Here is a 22,628-nt window from a genome sequence, read left to right as displayed (position 1 = left end):
TTCCATTGCTTTTTAGAGAGAGTAGAAGGGAGGGAGGGAAGGATAGAAAGAGGGAGGGTGACAGAGAGAGAGGGGGAGGGAAGGGGGGAGGGAAGGAGGGAAGAGGAGAGAGAGAGAGAGAGAGAAACATTAATGTAAAAGAGACACATCTGCCGAAACCGGTTTGGCTCAGTGGATAGAGTGTCGGCCTGCGGACTCAAAGGTCCCGGGTTCGATTCCAATCAAGGGCACGTACCTTGGTTGCGGGCACATCCCCAGTAGGGGGTGTGCAAGAGGCAGCTGATTGATGTTTCTCTCTCGATGTTTCTAACTCTCTATCCCTCTCTCTTCCTCTCTGTAAAAAATCAATAAAATATATTAAAAGAGGCACATCAATTGGTTGCTGCCTATACGAGCCCCAACTGGGGCTGGGGATTGAACTTGAAACCCAGGTACATGCCCTTGCCCAGGAATTGAACCCGTGAGCCTTCAATGCATGGGCTATTGCTTTAACCACTGAGCAACACTGGCCACGGCCACTTCTAACTTAATAATAGTATTTTCATGTTGGCCGGGAAGAACATCAAACGAGGCTGACTTGGGCTCTACAAAGAAGGGACAGCGCCCGGCACTCCCAGTCGCGGCCCGCCAGACTGGAGGACACGGGGACAAAGCCGGGCCCAGGGGAGACCTGTGGAGGCCGTGGAACAGCTCAGCCCCGGCAGCTGTCTCCTCCCTGCCTGTGGCATTACCTGTGCACAGCCTGTCCGGGTAATTTACCAGCAAGCGGGGACGGCTTTGAGCGTGAAAGGAGGCACGTACATAGTTCACTGTGCCAGGGCCTCAGGTGCTCACCGCTGTCCTGGCAAACCCGGACCTGAGGTGGCCTTGCCAAACCTCTGCTCAGAGCCCTGTGCCCAGGACAGAGCGCCCAGAGGTCCCGACACAGTCAGCTCTTCCTCACCCTACAGCCCCGCCGCTCTGCGGTCTGAGGCTGCCCTGCTCTGCACCGGCCAGTTCCACCGGATCTTCCTCCGCACAGGACTTCCAGGACAGAGCTGGTCCGGGACGTCACCGGCCGCATCCCGCTCCCGCACAGCAGCCATCTGTTCTCACGCAGCCCTTCCCCGGGCGTCTGTGAGGCCCCTGCTACGGGCCAGGCCTCTGGGCAGCGAAGGCGGAGGACAAGGCTCTCCCCCTGGAGCTGAGAGGCGCCCCCTCAGAGGCTTGCTGCCCCTCCCCCTGCATGTAAGACAAGCCACAGCGCCATCTCACTCTGCATTCCAAATGAGCCTACACCCCAAGTCCTCAGGGTCACTGCTGCGTCTGAGGGCCACCGGTCCAGACTCAGGACAACGGGGGCGTGCGGCCTGATCTAGAAGCCGCCAGGAACAGGACAGTGCACAGGTGAGAGCGGATGCCGACCCACCTGAGGCACCGGCAGCTCCTCCCTCCAGGGAAGGTCCAGTGGAGGAGACCTTCAGAGGCCAGACTCATGCTGACCCGAGGCCACCCTGCTGGACCGTCTGGCCAACGTCACCTCCCTTCTCCAGGTCCCACCAACGTGTACAACAGCATCATCGAACACCTTTCCTCTATTTCCCAGCCCGTAGCTAATTAGAACTTTAAAGATATAAACAAAAATTCTAAACTTTCACCCTAGCCGGCCTGGCTCAGTGGATAGAGCATCAGCCTGCGGACTGAAGGGTCCCAGGTTCGATTCCAGCCAAGGGCACATGCCTGGGTTGCGGGCTCGATCCCCAGTAGGGGGCGTGCAGGAGGCGGCCAACCAATGATTCTCTCTCATCACTGATGTTTCTCTCTCTCCTCTCCCTTCCTCCCTGAAATCAATAAAGAAATATATATTTTTTAAAAAATTCTAAACTTTCTGACTGCATTCCTATAGGTCACCTTAGGCATCTCCCAGGGGTGTGCACCCCACCTTGGAGACGCTGCCATCAACTCCTGGACAACCGCCCAAGATCTGAGGACTAACCGCAACATCAAGCCTGCCCTTTGGCGGTTCAGGTAAGTTAGACTTTCAAGAAAACATCCGCTGATAATTGCCAGAGAGGAGAAGAGAGGAATTTTATCTGTATTCTAGGGACCCAGTGCACGAATTCATGCACCTTGAAAGGAACTGTGGGCCACGAGGCTGTGGTGGGCACAGGGGCGGGTCTCGGCCCATCCTCCGCACCCCTGCCTGGCCCCTCCTGCTGCAGCTCCCCCCACTCCCATCGCCTGTCTGCCTGCAGCCCCACTCCTGCTGCTGCGGCTGCCGCTCCCTCAGGGGCAATAAGGGCTGGCAGCCACCACTCGCACCCACTGACAGCGCCGAGTGATTGGGGCCAGCAGTAGGTGTGAGCGCCAGGCAGGACTGTGGTGCGTGGGAGCAAAGAATTTTCAGTAACCACCAGAGGCTCGCCCCAATGACAGTGACCGGTGCCCCACCTTGGTCTGACACCCCCGCTCACCTGCTCCACCATCCCACCGCGGCTGATGCCCGCCATGTTCCATGCGCGCCCCCTCGTGGTCAGCGCACGTCATAGCAACCAGTTGTTCTGTTGTTCCTCCGTTCAGTCTATTTGCATATTAGCCTTTTATTATATAGGATATGACTACTAGAGGCCCAATGCATGAAATTTGTACAAGAGTAGGCCTTCCTTCCCCTAGATGCCGGCATTGGCTTCCCTCTGGCACCCGGGAACCGGGCTTCCCTCGGAAGAACATCTGGTCTAATTAGCATATTATGCTTTTACTAGAGGCCTAGTGCATGAAAATTCATGCACTGGAGGGGGGATCCCTCAGCCCAACCTGCCCCCTCTCATGGTCCAGGAGCCCTCAGGGGCAGGAGGCAACCTGGTGATCAGGAAAAGGTGACGCCCCATCACACCTCTGCTGCTGCCACTGCCGGCAGCACAATCCTCAGCGGCCCTGGTTACCTGAGCCTCAGGTGGCCCTGGGCAGCTGGACAGCCACCATCTGAGGCTTGCCTGTGCCTCGGGCCGGCCCTGGGTGGCAGGGGGGCTGAGGGAAGTGGGGGACTCCTCAGACAGGCGCACGGAGCAGCCGGGCCCGCCTGGAGGCAGGCTGGGCCTTGCCGTGCACCTGCCGTCCTGGCGGGGCTGAGGGGACTGGGCACTGCCATCTTGTGGCTGTGGGTGCTGCCATCTTTGAGGGCATGGAAGTCAATTAGCATATTCCCTCCTTATTGGCTGTGGGCACCGCCATCTTTGCAATGGCGTGAGGGAGAATTAACATATTCCCTCTTTATTAGGTAGGATTATTATAGATGGTCAACAATTAGCAGCAGCTTATCAGAGTCTGTGTGTGATTTGCTCAATTCTGTTCCCATCCCTTTTACTCTGCAGCCCCAGGCTCTGGGGGCCATTCACAGATCCACGGTGTGTCCATCTGTCTGTTGTCCTTCTTCCTGGAAACCAAATGCAGGTCCACTGGGAGTGAGAGTGAGAGTGATCGGGAGGAACGGCTGATGCTCAGTAGACCTGCACCACCCACATCTGCCCACACGGAGGGCACAGGTAGGCAAGCGTCCACACCTTGCGGCAGAGTCTGGAGCTCTCTGCAACTCCACCTCTAACACCTCTTCCCAAAGTGAGCCACCTTCTGCCTGGCTGTCCCATGCCGAGCATGAAGTGAACCCGATGTTCCTATGCTGAGAAGCAAATGGAAACCCAGCAGCCTGCAAGTAAACGCAGCTCTTTCAACCCTGAACCCGTGGAAACCCTCTTTCACACGTCTTCCCTCCCTCAAAGAGCATGTGGCCCTCAGCGTCCCGGAAGCCCATTACCTGTCCGCACTTTCAGGTGTGCCCTGGCACTTTCTTCCCCACATGCTTTGGCCACTATCTCAACCAGGTGCAAGACACCGGGCTCCAGGCCCCACAGCTGCAGACTTGTGTTCCAGGTCTCCAGGTGCACGGCGGGGCTCCGCGTGGACGTCAGGGTGAGCTGGAAAGTGGGGCGTGGGGCGAGGTCTGTCACCCACGCCACGTGAAAGCCGGTGCTGGTCACATTGGAGACAGTGGCCCTTTCGATGGGGGCAGGAACTGGGAAGTGGATAGAAATGCTGAGATTAAAAACAAACGCTCCGAGGAGAGAAGAGAGGAGAAGCCTCGCCCCCAGTGCTGAAATCAAATGCACCGCTCGCTCGGGACGTAAGACGGCCTCAGGAACGCCGGCCCAGGGGAGTCCTGTGAGGCCTTGCTGCCAGCGGCGCCCAGGGGTGCAGGTCCCTGGACAGCACCCCTGCGCCTCCGGTTTGGTGTCTGCCTCTGAGGTCCCCGGACTTCCCGAAACGAAGGCCTCTGGAGCAGGTTGTGGGCGGCTCCTCCAGAGGGTGCATCCCCCTCGCCCCCTGGGCTGACGCTCCGAGGAGTCAGCATAGTGGCCACTGCTGGCTGCAGAGTCGTTTTTACAGGGGGCCCCGGGGATGCGACAGCACTGGGTTACGCGGGCTTAACAATTTAGTCATGGAAGCTGCAGGCTCAGCAGAGGAGCTGCATCGAACAGCTACTTCCCCCTGGACGCCGTCCAGGGCCGCGCCAGCCGCGTGAGCTCACAGAGGTGCCAACGTGGCGCCCCGAGGGAGATGGCACGGCCAGGCCGTCCCCTGCCAGGGCTGGCTCCTGGCTCCTGAGCTGTCACCCGTGGGCCTTGGAATGTATAATGTGGAGCTGCTGGGGTCAGCGAGGCTGGGGAGGTGCAGACATGTGGGGGGCCCAACACAGCTGGGGGGTGTGCCCCACAGTCTCCTCCAGATGCCTGAGTCCCTGCCCCAGATGTTGGCAAATGGGAGGCTTCGGGAGCGGGAGGAAGGGCTAGAGAGAACACAGAGACCGGGTTCTCGTCCTAACAAGGCCCGAAGCCGGCCGCCCAGGACAGGGCTGCTCTGCACGCTGTTTGGCACTGAGTGTTGCTAAAAGGTCTCTGACCCGACAGCTGTCTGAGCCTGAGCCACCAGAACTCGCGCCAACCATGTGGTCCCTCGTGCCCCTGGGACACGCCATTCCAGGCACTCACCACAGGCCGGGGTCTTCAGAGACGTGGGGGTGGAGGCCAAGGGCAGGTCTGGGGAGCCGGCGTGCCCAGGGTCTGTGTTCTGCGGCCATGTAGGGCCCAGAGGTGCAGGCGGTGTGCCCCGCGGGGGGAGGCTGGTGTGCCACATGTGGCCAGGAGGGCCCTCGGCGGGGCTGGGCCGGGCGCGTGGCTCTGCAGTGGAGTTTCTCAGCAACCATCCAGAGGCCTCCAACAGGCCGTCCGTGGGCCCGGGAAGGGAGCTGCGGGTCGGCCCAGGAGCCCTGCTGGCCGCCCACTGGCTCGTCCCCAGACGTGGGGCCTCGCTGGGCGCCGCCTCCTTCACGCCTTGCCCTGTGCTGTTCCTGTCCTGCCCGACGACGACGCTGTCCCCTCTCCTGGGCGGGGGCCCTGGGGTCTGGGCCTGGCCTGCTGCAGGCGTGCCCCACGAGTGCCCGGGGCTGGGTGACAAGGCAGGCGTCTCCAGGCCAAGGGCTGTTGTTTCTGTGCTGACAGCTGGGGCCGTTACCCTTGTCGCCAGGGACAGCGCACCTTCCATGGGGCTCGCCACGTCACCTGCGGGGACACAGCCGCTCTCAGATGGGGTGTCTGGCCCACAAACATCTCAGCAAAGCCCCAGATGCCACTGATGAGCGGGAGGCCCCCAGAAGGACCCCACGTGGGGCCACGGGCTGTCTCGGTGACTAGGACTGTTTAACGTGGCGTCTCCCAAGCGACTCTCATGGAGGAGCCTTTCCACTTCGTACACGAGGATGCTGGGGCGCCAAGAGCAGGGTGTTGGGGGCCCAACACAGCTGGGGGATGTGCCCCACAGTCACATTCCCCGGGGCGGGGGGTGGGGGGCGCTGCTGAGCCAGGACCTAGATCAGTGGTTCTCAACCTTCCTAATGCCGCGACCCTTTAATGCAGTTCCTCATGTTGTGGTGACCCCCAACCATAACATTATTTTCGTTGCTACTTCATAACTGTCATTTTGCTACTGTTAATGAATCGTCATGTAAATATCTGTGTTTTCCGATGGTCTTAGGCCCTACAGCAGCGGTTCTCAACCTGTGGGTCGCAGGGTCGCCTAAGACCATCGGAAAACACAGATATTTGCATGACGATTCATTAACAGTAGCAAAATTACAGTTATGAAGTAGCAACGAAAATAATTTTATGGTTGGGGGTCACCACAACATGAGGAACTGCATTAAAGGGTCGCGGCATTAGGAAGGTTGAGAGCCACTGACCTGGATGCAGGGCTTGGTTCCTGCAAGTTCACACGAATCCATCCGCCTTTGGGAAATGGAGTGATTTCCCCAGATGTGTGCTCAGGGCGGGGCTTGGCGCTGGCACCGGTGCCCGCCTACTGGACACATGACTGAGAAGAAGGGACGCGCTGCCATGTGGGGAGGTGGGCTAGGGGCCCAGCGGGCAGGGAACAGAGCTCCTTCCTGAGGACAGCTCTGCCAGGGCTCCCAGCCTGAGGCCTGAGCTGGCAGGGCAAAGGTGGCCGAGCCCTCCACTGCCCACCCGCGCCCAGGGCACACACGCTGGCCCATCACAGCACGTGCATCCATACGGGCCTCCTCCTGCTTCTCCCTCAGCCCCCCAGGTGCCCCAACCAACCAATCAGAACTGGCCCCCCAAAACTCAGGGCAGATGTTTGGGCCCCACATCAGAGCCTTCTCCGCACTTGCCTGGGCTTCTCTAGCCTCGGGCTCCAGGCCACCTGGGGAGGGCCCCCTCGGGGTGAACCCTTTCTTCCATAAAAAGATTAAACATCATATTATAAAAATAAAGATAGGATTCACTACTGATATTCACAAGTATTATATTCACTTCTTTCCTTTGATTTAAACGAATGAAAACATTTCTGTGGGTTCCTAACTGTATGAGGAGCCCTCGACACTGTGCCTGATGGAGAAGGGGGCCTTACCCCACACCCAGGTCCGCAGGGTGGGGGCCAGCCCAGCGCCGGGGAAGGGGTGGGGTGGAGGACTCACCCACGCAGGCCCGGCCAGCTCGGGACGGGTTGGCGTCCGTGGCCGTCAGGCAGCGGCAGGTGTAGGAGCCCTCGAGGTTGATGCACTGGGCGGCCGGCGAGCAGTCGTGCTCCAGGCTGTCCGCACACTCGTCCCAGTCTGCGGGAGGGAGAGAGACGGGACGGGCGCCCGGGAGAAAGGCCAGCGGCTGCTCAGAAAACGGATGGGAACAGAGCTGCAAAGTCCTCCCTGACTGTCTTTCAGGGAATAGCCCAAAGGCCGAGGCCAGGGTGGGTGAAGTGCCCGGGTGTCCAGCACCCTTGGGAGGAGGCTCTGCACAGATCCTTCCCCAGAGGCTGCGCCTGAACCAAGGCCCAGGCTAAGCGCCCGATGCGCTGACCCTCACCGTTGGCTGGCTGATTCGGGGCAAAGATTAGGGGATGGTGGTTACTGTTTAAGGCAGGCGTCCTCAAACTACGGCCCGCGGGCCACATGCAGGTGTTTTTGCCGTTTTGTTTTTTTACTTCAAAATAAGATACGTGCAGTGTGCATAGGAATTTGTTCATAGTTTTTTTTAAACTATAGTCTGGCCCTCCAACGGTCTGAGGGACAGTGAACTGGCCCCCTGTTTAAAAAGTTTGAGGACCCCTGGTTTAAGGTATTAACACCCACAGATGGGAATATATTTCTTCCTTGTTTATTCTTTGTTCCACACCTAAACCTCTCTAATGTGTCAACATGCCCTAATACTTAGTGTTCAAGAGAGAAATAGGAAAATGGCTGAGCCCGGTGTCCAGTTAAGTATAATGTGAGCTTTCTTTGACATGGACAGGAATGGCCCTGGAGGGCCCCCTCTGGGAAATGACTCTCACAGTCCCCATGTCACCAGCAAGCCCTGAGCCTTCTGATTTGGGCAAGGAAATGTTAGGTAAGCCCCTGTCCCTGTAGACACCCCAGTGGCCCCGGCCCTGGCTCACCCACCACACCCAGTCCAGCCCTGCCTTTTCCAATCGGCCGCAGCCAGGACTGGCATGAGCCCAAAGTGAGAAACAAAACTCACCAGGAATGCCATTCCCTTCTTCCTCCCCCCTCTCCGCGCCCCTCTCCTGGACCCCCTGTGCCCACCACCCGTCCTTCCGTACCTGCCCTAAGAAAGGATCTGATGGTCTCGTGCGTTTCGACACATGGCCAATCAGTAAAGGGCTACGTGCAGTCAGCACAGTAAACCTCAAGGAATGCATATCTCAAACTGGTTTCCAGGCTGGGGCGGGGGGAGGCCCCGGGGGTAGTTTCCCACACCCCCAGAACTCCACCCTCCACCCACCCAGCTCTTTGGGTCACTACCTGCCCCACCCCCCTCCTCTCAGGGGAACAAGTGGTTCCAAGCAGAGTCACCTCCACTGGCAGGGCACCCTAGGGCCCCGAGAGGGGCCTGGATCCCGGGTGGGGGTGGGCTGCGAGGCCCTCTGCACACGCCTCCCTGAGCCTGGGCAGAGGCCCGATCATGCCCAGTGCGCCAAGGGAGCCGGGCGGGGCTGGGATCAAGTCAAGATAAGGGACGAGGTCAGTTTTGTGCAGAGAAACTGCAGCTGATGCTCAGGGGCCCACGTTGTGGTTTTCAGTTTTGTTTCATGTGATCTTCACGGAAGCAGCTCCCCGGAGACCAGCAGGCTCACTCGTCAGCTGATGCAACACTTAAACACACACACCACACACACATACCACACACCAAACACACACACACACACACACACACACACACACACTCACACACACACATACACACCCCACACACCACCACCACCACACACACACCACCACACACACACACACATACACACACCACACCACACACCACACCACCTCACACACACACCACACCACACCACACACCATACACACCCCACACACCTCACACACACACCCACACCCTCCACACACACCCTCACCACATACCATCCACACCCCACACCCCTCACACACATACCACACACCAAACACACACACACACACACACACACACACATACACACACACACCACACACATACACACACTACACACCCCACACCCTCCACACACACCCCTCACCACATACCATTCACACCACACACACATACCACACACCACACACACATACACACCACACACATACCACACACCACACACACACCACACCACACACCATACACACCCCACACACCTCACACACACACCCCACACCACACACCACACACACATACCCCACACCCCCACACACACCCCTTATCACATACCATCCACACCACACACACCTCAGACACACACCACTCACCACACACACCACCACCACCACCACACACACACCACATACACACACATACCACACACCACACACACACACCCCACACCTCACACACACACACACACACACACACCACACACACACACACACACACACACACATACACATACCACACACACACACACACACACCACACCACACCACACACCATACACACCACACACACACCACTCACCCACACACACACCACACCACCACACACACACATACCACATACACATACACACACCCCACACCCACACACACACACACACACCCCACACACCTCACACACACACCACTCACACACACACCACCACCACCACCACCACACACACATACCATGCACCCCACACACACCCCTTGCCTGGGCTCTTTTGCAGACAGGGCCCGGCTGGCCTTCCCCCCCCCCCCCCGGATGTTCTGGAACCCTGCCCCACAAGCAGCCTGCAGGCAGCGCCCGGGTGCTGGGGGTGGAGGCCAGAACGGAGCCAGGCTGGCCCAGCAGCAGGGCCCGAGCTGCTCAAGGTCCCAGTCAGATCTGGGCTCAAACCGCAGAGCACCTGGTGGCCATGTTCAGTGACTCCCCTCCGCCTCGCTCCCCCAGCACACGGCTCAGCAGCAGCCCGGGAGGCGGCCCAGCTCTATCGGGCCTGTGTGACAGCCCAGGCGGCTCTCCAGGGCCAAGGCAGGAGGCAGGCCTGCAGCAGGCAGAGCGGCCCGTGGCCTCCGGGTCTCCCACCTACCGTGCACCAGCGTCCCCCTCTGGTCAATCTGGAACACTCTGCTCGCCCACAGCCGCGGGAGCATGGGGGCCAGCGTGGAGACACCCACTGGGAACTCGGGGTCCTGCACCGTCACTCGGAGCTTCACGACCACGCTGCCCGCCTGGAGAGACACGATCTGCAGCCGCAGCTTCCCCCGCGTGCACAGGTCCGACACCGCCGGCGGAAAGGCACTTTCGACCTGGCCGGGGAGAGGCGACAGCCCGGTTAGAGCCGATTCTCCATCAGCATCTTGAACACGGCCAAGCGGGGCCCCAGGTGTGGCTGCAGACGGGGCGCAGGACCCGTGTGTCCCCTGAAGAGGCACCCAGCAGCCAACCTCTTGGGGCAAGCAAATGTCCCCCAGCTCACTGCACCCCAACCGGGCCTCCCCTGGGACAGCGGACCGGGCGTTGGTGAGGACGGGCAGTGACCACTGGAGTCGGGCTCTCGGTCAGGGAGCAGGAGAGACGCGGTGCCCTCCGGGTGCTCTGAACATCGCTGTGAAGGCAAATTGCGTGAGAGAGCGACAGCGGGCTGCCGGACTGACTGATGGATGGACTGACTGACCCAGGGGGCCGCCAAGGCACAATCTCATGGCTGTTTGGCACTGTCCCCCACTTACAGGGCTGTCTCCCCCAGGACACACCCGGGCAGAGCCAGGGGCTCAGGGTCTGCCCTGCCGGATCCAGGGAGACAGCAGCCTTGCTCACCCCCCCCCCACCCCTGCCCCCATTCCTGCCACACCATTCCTGCACACACGCAAATCCCATTGGTTTAAAAACCAATTTTCCCTGTAGGTGACTGTGGAGAGACACCCCTCCTCCGGTCTCTCGCATTTCTACACAGTTTGCAAGCAGAAGCCAGAACTGCCCTTTTGTCCCCGAATATCGTTCCGAGACGTTTGTAGGATGAACAGCCTGAGGGGGAGAGATCATGGTGCCAAGGACAGATGTGTTTCCTGAGAGAATAAAGGCAATGTCTCCCTGTGGAGTAAGGTTTAGTCGGGTTTGCTCACAGCCCAGTTACAAAGGTTCGGGCTCCCCAAGCTTGGGGCTCCCCTGCTGTGATGCAGACCTACTGCGTGCATCACCCACCTGGACCCCTCTGAGTCACCCCCGTGGGCCCCAGGGGCAGAGGGGGAACTGGCCCCAGCGGGACGCTCAGGCCGCCTGCTGTGCTGGACAAAGCCCCTTGTCTCTAACCCAGGCACCTCGTGTCTTCGGCCAGCGCCCAGCAACAGGAAGAGGCTGGCGTATTAGCTCGCAGGAAGGGTAACGTCTTAGACCTTTCGTGGTTCTCGACTGTTTCTGAGGCGCTGTTTCCTTGGTCCTCCCAGGCCGGGTGCCAATGGCCCCCTTTAGCCACCGGGGAATGGGTGCCTGGTCCCTGCTTAGCGTTCCTGATGAAGCCGCCCCGAAGAGGGAAGACAGAGCCCTCAGATCCCAGGGAGGAAGTTCGACAGAAAACCCAGCTGTAGGATCCAGTGGGGTAGACCCGTGGTCGGCAAACTGCGGCTCACGAGCCACAGGCGGCTCTTTGGGCCCTTGAGTGTGGCTCTTCCACAAAACACCACGGCCTGGGCGAGTCCTATTTTGAAGAAGTGGCGTTAGAAGAAGTTTATGTTTAAAAAATTTGGCTCTCCAAAGAAATTTCAATCATTGTCCTGTTGATATTTGGCTCTGTTGACTAAGGAGTTTGCCGACCACTGGGGTAGACCATTTGAATCCAAAACACGTATTTCAAAGACGGTGTGGCCCCAAATCTAGGTTAAGTCCCCCATAAACGAAGAGGGGGAAGTATTTGAGGAATGGCTCATGTGGGCTCCTCGCTCGGAGCATCAGGGACAGCTCCCCGCGCCCCTGCTTGGCTTTACCTCCTGGAGCAGCTGCCGGGAGAAGGCCCGGTACTCGGGGCTGGCGCGGTCCAGCAGCGGCTCCGTCACGGTGCGGTCCAGGATCCTCACGGTGACTCCAAACACGCGGGCCTCTGAAACAGACAATCGAGCACATTAGCTGCAACCCAGGGAGCCAACATCACACGGTTTTCTGTCAATGCTTTTCATAAAGCCAACGCGTTGAGATAAATGTAAAAAAATCAAGGCCTGCACCACCCAGGTACCACCAGGACGAGGCAAAGGGGGGCTCGAACCACGGGGCGGGGCAGAAGTCAGCCACCTGGCCGAGTCCCCCTGTGGCCACGCCAGCTGCCTTCCGGACGCCAGAATGCCCGGTTCATTCCTACCCGGGTTTGTCTGGGGGAAAGTTCTCTCCTGGCCCTGACACAGCGGGCGGGGCAGGCCCTGGTCAGGTGCCCCGTGTGGGAAAAGAGGTTTCGCAAAGCGCTCAGGCCCTGGTTTGGGGACGTTATGCACACGCAGCCTGAGGGGTTAAGTGTCACAGAAGGTCTTTCGATGCCTGCAGGACGCAGTGAGGGGAGCGAGGGAGCCCATGGTGGCCACGACCCCCAGACATTGCTCAGAGGACACGGAGCACACGCCACCCCATTAGGACGGTGGGGCCAAGTCCATGCCTGCCCTGCCTGGTTATAAGAAGTTTGAATTTCTGGGGCCAACAGAATCGGGATAGAAAGACCAGCTCAGCTCACAGGAAACACACGGTGCTCAGACGAGTGCCTCACCGGTTCTGACGGTCAGCATGGCGGTGACATTGGTCCTGCACGCCTGGTAGCTGGTCTTCACCCAATACAGCACCCCGGCCTCCAGCCCCGTCACCTCCAGGGTCGTCGCCTGGGTCCTGACACTCCTGAGCAGCTCCTCGCCCCTGGAAACCTGCACGTGGAAGGTGCGGTTCTGGGTGGAATTTAAACTCCAGGACACTTGAAAGCTGCTGCTGGTGACATTGAGGATCATGTAGTCTGTGATGGGAGGGCCGTCTGTGAACACACAGAAAGAGAAGCATCGGAGGACGTCAGAGAGGCAGCAGAAGCAACATCAGCAAGTGGAACCCCTCAAACAAAAACGCTTCTGCACAGCAAAGGCAACCTCCCACGAGACGAAAAGGCAACCTAGGGAATGGGAGACGATATTTGCAAATCACACATCTGGTAAGGGGTTAGCATCCAAAGTATGTATGAAACTCATACAACTCAACGGCAAAAAAACACACAAATAATCTAATTACAAAATGGGCAAAACATCTGAGTACACATTTCCCCAAAGAAGACATACAGATGGCCAGCAAGCACAGGGAAAGACACTCAACATCACTCATCGTCAGGGAAATGCAATCAACACCGCAATGAGATACACCTGTCAGAACGGCTATCCTCAGGAAGACCAGAGGTCAGTGCCGGCGAGGGTGTGGGGGGAAAGAGAACCCTTGTGCACTGTTGGTGCAGCCACTGTGGGAGGCAGTACAGAAGCTCCTCAAAGGATTAAGGCTATCGAGCTGCCACGTGATCCAGCAAGCCCACTGCTGGGCACTTACCGGAAGGAAAGGAAAGCACTGTCTCCAAGCAATGTGCGCGCCTCAGCGTTCACCGCAGCCTCACTCACAATAGCCAGGACGTGGACACAACCTCAGCTGTCGCTGCAGCTGTGCCATTAGGGTGTGTCATGGGCTGAACTGCATCCCCCAACATCCACAGGGTGAAGCCTTCACTCCCAGGACATCAGGATGGGACAGTATTTGGAGACAGGTCTTTAAAGAGGTAACTAAGTTCAAGTTAGGTCATTAGGGTGGGCCCTTCTCCAATCTGACCGTGCCCTTTTTAAAAAAAAATATATGCTTTGATTGATTTCAGAGAGAGGAAGGGAGAGGGAAAGAGAGTTAAAAACATCAATGATAAGAGAGAATCATTGACCGGCTGCCTCCTGCACGCCCCTTACTAGGGATTGAGCCCACAATCCGGGCATGTGCCCTGACCAGGAATCAAACTGTGACCTCCTGGTTCAAAGTTCCACCCTCAACCACTGAGCCACGCCAGCCAGGCTGACTGTGTCCTTTTAAGAAAGAGAGCCAGATTCAGGAACCAGGCTTCTTACATTTTCATATGAAAATCCATGTGTTGGGGAGCAATACTCTAATATAAAACTCTAGCATGTAATATTCTAAAAAAAACCAATTAACATATATTTTAAGATTTAAATATAATTAATCTCTGTTTTTGAAGAAAAATTCTGGCATACAACAGGCACCTAAGAAATATGAATTATGTAAAAAGTAGTTTAGCCCTCAGTCTAGGCACAATAATTCTTACATCAGAATCTATAAAAAAGCAAGTCATGAGGATTTTTTTAAAACCTTTTGCGGAACCATAGTAAAAAGACACAGTTAAGACGTGTCTAAAGTTTCCCAAAGCCCTTCGTGAAAGGCTTCATAAAACACGTTTTCTAGGATCATGAAAAAAATTCCACCTTTCCAGACAAATGTGTATGTTTCCTTTCAGTAAAAAAATAAAATAAAATAAAAACCAGTGTAATTCAACCCATTTTCCTTTCTGCCTTGGCTGCCAAGAGGCTCAGAATCAAGGTTAGTGCCTCACCCTAGTCCTATGACTCAGCCCCGCTGGGTCTTCCTCCAACTGAGCACGGAGCTGCCTTTTATAACTGGGGGTGCCCCGTGGGTGCATGCTTCCCTCCTGTGAACCCCTGTGGGTCCCCCTCAAAGCAGGTGGAGATAAATTACAGTGAGCCTCCCTCCCCCCCACTCCCACCGCCTTACTTGGATGGCACTGGGGACCTCCACCTTAATTCTCACTGTGCCCTGACCACTCTCCCAGGATGGGAGGTAGAGTGTGGTTGAGGAAGACACATCTATCCTTTTCAGACCTCTGCCCTCCAGAACTGTGAGAGAATACATTACTGCTCTTTTAGTCTTTTTTTTTAAAAAAAAAAAAAACTTGATCACCTTCTTTTGCTTTTCTTTTTACCTTTTCTCTGCTGTTTTACACCACCAGGTGTGTGGCCCTTTGTTACAACAGCCACAGGAAACGAACCCACCTCCCAGCCTCTTTAACTACTTTTCAAGGCAGCTGTTGGCTGGACAGCCACTTGGAAAATTATCCGTGTTGCTGCGGAATCAGCCAGCTTCTGACACACTCGGCCAAAGCCCTCTGCTATGTCGGAGCTCGAGGCCTGTTACACTGGACACGATGCCCTCTGCCCCTTGTGCTCGAACCCCGGTTTTCGTCCTTCATTAGCCAGGACATCTGCTCTCGCAGCCCTTCAGCTTTTTGACGACCCTCGTGTAAGGAGGCCCTTGAAAATAATACCCAACTCCTGAGTCTGTGCAACCCAAGGACACTGCTCCCCTGTGCCTCCCCGACCTTCATTTGGGAACTTGACCTTTAGCTCGGTGAGCACATTGGATTCCCTGTGTCCCTGGGTCTGAGCCTTGTTGCTTTGGGGCAGCCCTGACCCGCCTCTGGGGAAGCAGGATGGAGCCTGCCTGCTGGGAATGCTGCCTTTGCCAGGGTACCCCGGGTCAGGCCGCTCCCCTTTTCCCTGGGGCCTGTCACCCTGAGACCTGACCCTCGTAAAGGTAGAAATGCTGAGGATGCGAGCCAAGAGCCTGAGCATTCAGTTAGGGACGAGGGGGTCTTGGCTTGGTGAACGGCCTGCCAGCCTGGCTGCCTCTGGAGCGGGCAGCCCTGCCCTGGTCAAGCACGCGTTTTTTTATGGTGCTGACCAGGTATTGGGCTCCAGCGGAGAAGGGGACCATGGCAGACGGAGTTAGGCGGGTCCTAGAACAGTTCCTCCCCGTCCGAAAAGCAGAGCGTGTTCCTGGAACGTCACATGCCAACCAGGCAACATGTCCTACGGTCTCTGTTCTGTGCAAGAATCCAGCTGCCCCGTGTGTCATTAATCGAATGACTAATTTCACAAGAAAAGCATGTGAAATTTGTGCTGTATTTTCCACGGGTTTGTACCTCTAAGCCATTCCAGCAGATTGCTCATTTATATTAGCTTCTAAATTTAAACCATGTGCTGCTTCCCTTAGCAATATGCTGTTGGAATTCACTCTGTTTCAGAGCTGGCAACGCTGGGTTCGCCTTTTCTGCCCGGTGGGGAGTGGAGCCGGGCGGGGCAGCTTTCCCTTTACCTGTGGGACAGCCCTTTATCTGGACGGAACCTTGTAACGCAGTATCCGGGCAGCATCCCTAACTATAAATAGAGTCTAATGTCTTTTTCAGATTACTGACCACAGTATTTTCAGTAACTGATTCAAGGCTTCTATTCTCAGTGACGGACAGGATTCTCCCCCCAGAGGCCACAGTGTAGATCCCAGGATGGTCTACAGGGGAGTCTGTGCAAAGCTTTGTGGGCCCAGTTGTGCGTGGAGGGCACGCACAGTTCTGATTAGACCCACATAGTGGAGGAGTGCCCTGTTGCTACAGGTGGGCTGGTATGTTCACCACTCAACACTCAGAGATCCTAGGAACAGCCACCATTCAAACCTCCCTCTTCATTCATTGATATTAAATACTAGAGGCCCGGTGCATGAATTCATGCACAGATGGGGTCCCTCTCGGCCAATCAGGGCCGTCTCACCCAGTCCTGATGGGGGCCAATCAGGGCTGATCGGGGCCGGCCAGCCAAGGGAAGGGACCCCGGGAGGTTGGCTGGCTGTGGGAGTGCACTGACTACCAGGGGGCAACTCCTGCGTTGAGCATCTGCCCCCTGGTGGTCAGTGCACATCATAGCTACTAGCCGGTCATCCGGTCATCCAGTCATAATGGTGGCTTAGGCATATATATTGAGTGTCTACTATTTGCCAAGTACAGGACTCACTGGAAGTGATCAGGAGACCTGCTTTGTGGAGCTTCATCCTGGAGGAAGTAGAACATTCCAGTGATGAAGACTGACCCTCCAGGTCCTCAAGTGGGGCTGGGAACCAGCCCCTCCCAGCATCATCCCGCAGCCTCCACCCTCACCCCTCCATGGCAAAGCGGGAAGAGTCAGCAAGGACCCTGCACTCATTATCCAGTTGAGTTCTGGTCACCTAAGGAAACAGTCCACAGCCTTAGAACCCTGGTCAGCTCCCGAACCTCCACATGAATGAAGGAGGAAAGGGCACGGCCACCCGGGGGCACAATGCTGTGACGAGGGCAACCTCTGGGGGATGCACTGTGGGGCAGTTGCCTGGCGGGGTTGTTCTAAGGGTTAAATAAGGTGATGGTGTAAAGGGGCTTATTACAGAGCCCGGGTGACTTACGTGCTAAGCAGCTCTTGACTGTGTTACTATCAACAAAGAAAGATCTTCACTGTTACATTCCTTTAAAGGGGACAGGACATGCGAATTAAATTAAGTGATCCAAACGTGAGTATAACAGTATTCTCCATAACCACTTCACCCTGCTAATGAAAGTTCTCGTTTCTACAGCAGAATGTTGGAAGCCACCTTAATGCCCCCCATGAGGCAGATAGCTGAGACATGATATCACTGCCATACGCCATCATTATTACTCAACCATCGAAATTAGGATGATGAAGACCAGGTTGCTTCTTGGAAGCCTCTACAAGAGTATGAGTGAAGAAAGCAGAACACAAAACTGCACGCACAGCAGGATTTAAATAGGGTAGAAAACCTGGAAGAGAACAGGGAAAAAGAAAACCGTCTGCTGGCGCGCTGGGACTGGGGGTGACTTAGCCTTCCGCTGTTGTTAGAATGTTGCTAAAGTAATAAATCAGATTCTGCAATAACAAGAGAAAGTTTTAGTGGCCAAATTGAATAAGCAGTATCTGCTCTAGGCTGAACTCTGAGAGAGGTACCGAGTCCATCGAGCCCCATCGTGCAATCTCCTCTCCCACTAACGCCCAGTCTGTGGTTTGCGCCCAGTTATGCTGGGAGGCCTAGTGTTTATCTAGCAGACACACCTCCCCGCCACACCCACTACCTCACCACCAGCCACCTGCTTCCAGGTCCCTCTCTGTACTTTACCTCCCTGCTTCCTGCCTTGCCCCGAGCCACTTGCATTGGGATAAGTTGCTCCATAGAATAGGAAACCCCACATAACAGGCTTTGACCCCTGTCGGGTGTACCCTTTGTGTAGGAAACATCTATGGTACCTGAGGCCCAGGCCTCGTCATTGTCTCTGCTGCCCCATCACTAGTGTCTGAGCCTCATCCTCAAGGTCACCCTGTGGCTCAGATGGCCGAGGGGGCCTCAGCCACCATAATCCTGTGCTCGGCCTGGTCTTAGCAGGGCCTGTAACCATAAGCAGTCTTCCTCATTCCCATGGAAACTTCTGCCATGTCTCATTGGCTAAGACAAGTCACATGACTAGGTAGGGAACTGTAGTCTCTTCAACTAACATTTCGACACAAAACTCAATCTAACTTCTGTCACGACGGAAGGAAAGAGTGGATTTGTGGTCTGCCATGACTCCTCTAGTCTGTTCTTCACCAGCACAGCAGGCACAGTACCTGGTGCATTACAGGCTCTCATTAAAACGTCTCCTGTAAGTGAACGAATGAATGCTCACTTACTGGCCCCTTCCTGTCCAGCCATGCAAGCGGAGCTTCTCCGGCTCACCGTCCAGCTGCACCTGCAGCCTCACTCACCTGCAGGCAGCCCTACAGGCTGTGGCCACTAAGCTTCTCCTGACCACACGCTGGCCACCAGAGCAGCTGCAGGTGACTGTCATCCCAGCTGGGGAAGCCCGGGGTGGGGAGGGGAGATGTCCAAAAGCCGCTTCCCAGAACAGAGAAAGCTTGACTGGGCGCCGGAGCTGCAAGAATCGACCAGGGTCTCTCCCATCAGCACACAAGCCTGCTCTGGCATCACCCTTCTTCCAGAAAGGCCCTCCTGGGAGTCTGCCCTTCCTCCAGGCTCTGCTGGGTCTCTGCACCTCCTCCTTGTAAACACTCTGAGACTGTCTTTCCTACTGTTCTTCCCATCTCACTCCGTCCCTTTGCAAGCCCCTGTGCTGACTTCTAAATAGCTGGGTTCCTCAGCCCCAGGCACCAGGGCCCCCCTCCAGACCCCCAACCATGCCCATAGTGAAATGCTACCTAGACGCTGATGACCCCAGATTCCCGTATGCAGCTCAGCCCCCTTTGAGCTCCAGCACCCAATATGCAGCTCAGTCAGCATCCTGGCCGCTCACTCAATTTCAGCCCCTTCTCAATTTAAACAGTTATTGTTAAAAATAATCATTATAACCCTAGTCTTCCCCCAACTCACTCAGGAATCGTCATCTATTACACTGTTCGGCCAACACATCTGCATGCTGCCTCTTTCTCTCTTGCTCTTTTACGTCTAATTAATCTGTAATCCCAGGGCTGGTCCAGGTTATTCCTGGGCCCAGTGTAAGTATTAATCAGGCCCCTTCACTCTCAGTGTCCTGATTTAAACAATAAATTACACAGGCATCTACTCATATGCATCATGCCCGCCAAGCATCTGGCATGCTCTCCGCTGAGTTTCCTGAGAGCAGAAATGATGATCTACTCATACGTGTTTCTATTGCCAGCATCTCGCACAGATTGGTTCAATTGGAGAAAGAAGGTGAGAGGAGCCGGGTATGAGAGCCAGAACAATCTACAGAACCAGGTGACCGTTCTCTGCCCATGAGCCAGCCGTTCACCTTTGAGAGAAGAGAGGATCTCTGTGGTCCACGGTCCATCTAGATTGAAAGGGTTCCTTAGCCAAGTCCTGTGGCATCTTACCTTCACACGGGCCGTCCAGCTTCTGGGGAGACGAGGCCGGCGCCTCTGGGTGGCGGACACACTGGTATGAGCCCTCCGTGTTTAAACACAGTTCCCTTCCAGAGCAGGCGTTGAGTTCCTCATGCAAACACTCATTCACATCTATTGAAAAGAAGAGCAGGTGAGTGGCAACCACCTGGCCGTTCTCACTAGCCTCCAAGTGTGTGTCCTCTGAGCTGAGGAAGTGGACGGGGCAGTGGGTCCTGGTGCTTTTTGAAGCCCTGACTCAGAAAGCCTGCAGAGCAGCTGGCCTACGGCTCAGGACACGTGCCGCACTCGCCTGCAGCCGTCACATGCGCTTGGGCGGCTGCAGATGCCTGAGCCCATCGCTTTGGGGCTGCATTGAGTCTAAGGGTCGTGAAATGATGGGTCCAAGCATCCTACCCGTGAACTGGTCTGGTGAATGGGCTCCTTTCTGGACTGAGAAAGGGAGCAGAGCGGCCCCTGGCATTCAGAGGTGGCCTGTCACTCACAGCTGGGTCCTTCCCTCTCCTACCGACAGAAACCGTCTCAGAACACACGCGGCTACTCCCCGACCAGGAGAAAGCGAGACAGAACCATGCCACTGCACGATTTTACCAAAGCCAGGCACAAAAAAAAAAAAGACCACTGTGCTACCCACAGAATGTCACACACACCCCTTGGGCAAAAGGAGTGGCTCTTCGTTTTTTACTAATTATAGCTTATCTTCAGGCAAATTTGCTCCTCTTGTTGAGATACCCAATCATAGAATCCCCACTATCTGACAGCATCCAATCTAGAACAAAGCCCTGGATCAAAAAACCACCCAGTCAAAGCCCACACCCCATAACAGATTCTCCCACCTGCCCCCTCCTGCCCCAAGCCCGTGGCGTGCCTTCGCTCCCCCCTCCAGTGCTAACCCCCATCTGTTCACCCACAGGTCCGTTCCTGGTCTCCGGCGGGGGGCCTTCACAGGCCGACAGGCACTTCTCTCATTGGCACGAGTGGGCCTGGTCCTCAAGCACATGTGTGGGTTTTCAGGGAATTAAAGACCCAGAGCCTGGCATCCTCCTGTGTGACCTTCACTGTCCTAGGAGGAGCTTCCCCACAGGAGCAGCCACCCTCCCAGGGGAGCAGGGGACTCAGGTCTTCCTGTCCTGGGACAGGATGTGCTGCTGGCGCCGTGGGCTCGCTCACACCCTACCGCGCTCCTTCCACGTCACACGGCAGCTGAGCTCAGAGCCAGAGGCCGTGTGGTCCACAGCCCCAAGTATTCACTGCCTGGCCCTTTTCAGGTGTTTGCTAACCCCTGATATAGACCAAACACGAGAAGAAAAAGAAGAAGAAGAAGGAGGAGAAGGAGGAGGAGGAGGAGGAGGAGGAGGAGGAGGAGGAGGAGGAGGAGGAGGAGGAGAAGGAGGAGGAGGAGGAGGAGGAGGAGGAGGAGGAGGAGGAGGAGGAGAAGGAGGAGGAGGAGGAGGAGGAGGAGGAAGAGGAGAAGAAGAAGAAGAAGAAGAAGAACAACAACAACAACAACCACCAGGTAATTTCTTCCAGAAACAAGTCCACATCTGTGTGCTTCACCAAATCCAACTTGGTACAAGTTCTGCTGACAAAGCCTTCTGGGTACAAGGATGTCCTTGGCGAGGGTGGGAAAGAGGCAAGAAGGGGACATGGAGGAACCTGAGAACTGACGGAAGAAATCCTTGTATGTTCTGGGGTCTGTCCATCAGCGCCCACCTGGATGGAAGTGGGGACCTGGCAATAGGAGCGTGTGGTGGAGACAGTTTAACTTGGTTTGGACCAGAATGGGCTAAAGGGGTCAGCCCCCCCTCGCCTGCCGGATTATTTTTCCACTCCTCCCCCCGCCCCAAGGAGAGGACCGGGGGAAAGCACACCTTGCACCTGGAGGTTGATCACCTCATAGACACGCTTCACGATGCCGTCCAACACCGTGGACACATTGGCCACAGGCACCGGCCGCGGCAGGCCCAGCAGCAGCCGCGACACTGTGGTCGAGGTGTCCCCACAGGCCGAGTGCAGGTGGTAGACAGCAGCGTCCATCGGCCGCAGGGCGCTGGTCACCTGTGAAGCCAGAGTTAGAGCGTCAGCCTGGGAAAGTGCCCCCATCAGACAGGGAGACTGAGGCCCGGAGAATCTACATGAATTGTGCGTGCGCCATTCTGGTCTGCAGGAGAGAACCCCTATGATAGTTTATTTCCGTCATCACCCCAGTGAAAGCCCTGCAAGCCAGATTATAAATACTTCTGCAGCGCTGGCTGTCATGGGCTGAACAGCAGCCACCCCCACCCCCGCCCCGAATCCTTATGTTGAAGTCCTACCCCAGGACTTCAGAACGGGCCCTTATTTGGACATAGGGTCTCCGTGGATGAAATCAGATGAGGTCATTCGGGTGGGCCTTTGCCCAGTGCGACTGGTGTCCTTACACAAAGAAGAGGTTTGGACACAGAGACGGACACTGATAGAAGGAACTGCTGTGGGGACAAAGGGGGGAGGAAAGCCACCTACAGCCAAGGAGAGGGGCCTGGGAGGGAGCCTTCCCTCACAGCCTCGGAAGGAGCAGCCCTGCCCACACCTCGATCTCAGGCCTCCAGCCTCCAGACCTGTGGGACCCTAAGTGTCTGTTATGTAAGCCCCCCAGTCTGTGACGCTCTGTCACGGCCACCCCCGGAAAAAACACCGGTCAGCCCCCGGGCCCCGGGGTCCCCATCCTCACAGCTCACGACAGAGGTCACATCAGGAATTAGAGAACTGGACGTCAAGCTTCATGTTGCACATCTGACTTCTTTAGCTTTCGTGGCCCCTTGTCTCATTTCATCTGAACCCTTTTTGCTCCAGCCAGATATCTCTTTAAGCTCCTTCCATGCACTGTTTAAACCTCACA

General features: G+C 56.3%; 1 protein-coding gene across 1 annotated transcript in view; it reads right to left on the bottom strand.

The window, feature by feature from the left end:
- The window catches only part of UMODL1 (uromodulin like 1), a 56,552-nt gene that overhangs the window by 22,105 nt on the left and 11,819 nt on the right, over window positions 1-22,628 (bottom strand). Inside the window, exons 5-13 of the mRNA XM_028151871.2 lie at window positions 21,622-21,808; window positions 19,724-19,864; window positions 12,730-12,984; window positions 11,966-12,078; window positions 10,072-10,291; window positions 7,025-7,162; window positions 5,362-5,591; window positions 5,022-5,244; window positions 3,791-4,048 (exon numbers count right to left, since the gene is read on the bottom strand). Of these exons, the coding sequence (XP_028007672.2) occupies window positions 3,791-4,048; window positions 5,022-5,244; window positions 5,362-5,591; window positions 7,025-7,162; window positions 10,072-10,291; window positions 11,966-12,078; window positions 12,730-12,984; window positions 19,724-19,864; window positions 21,622-21,808 (1,765 nt within the window). The remainder of the gene's footprint in view (window positions 1-3,790; window positions 4,049-5,021; window positions 5,245-5,361; window positions 5,592-7,024; window positions 7,163-10,071; window positions 10,292-11,965; window positions 12,079-12,729; window positions 12,985-19,723; window positions 19,865-21,621; window positions 21,809-22,628) is intronic.

This window comes from Eptesicus fuscus, chromosome 3 (assembly GCF_027574615.1).
Source record: "Eptesicus fuscus isolate TK198812 chromosome 3, DD_ASM_mEF_20220401, whole genome shotgun sequence".
Taxonomy (NCBI): Eukaryota; Metazoa; Chordata; class Mammalia; order Chiroptera; family Vespertilionidae; genus Eptesicus; species Eptesicus fuscus.
This window is presented reverse-complemented; position numbering and strand designations above follow the sequence as displayed.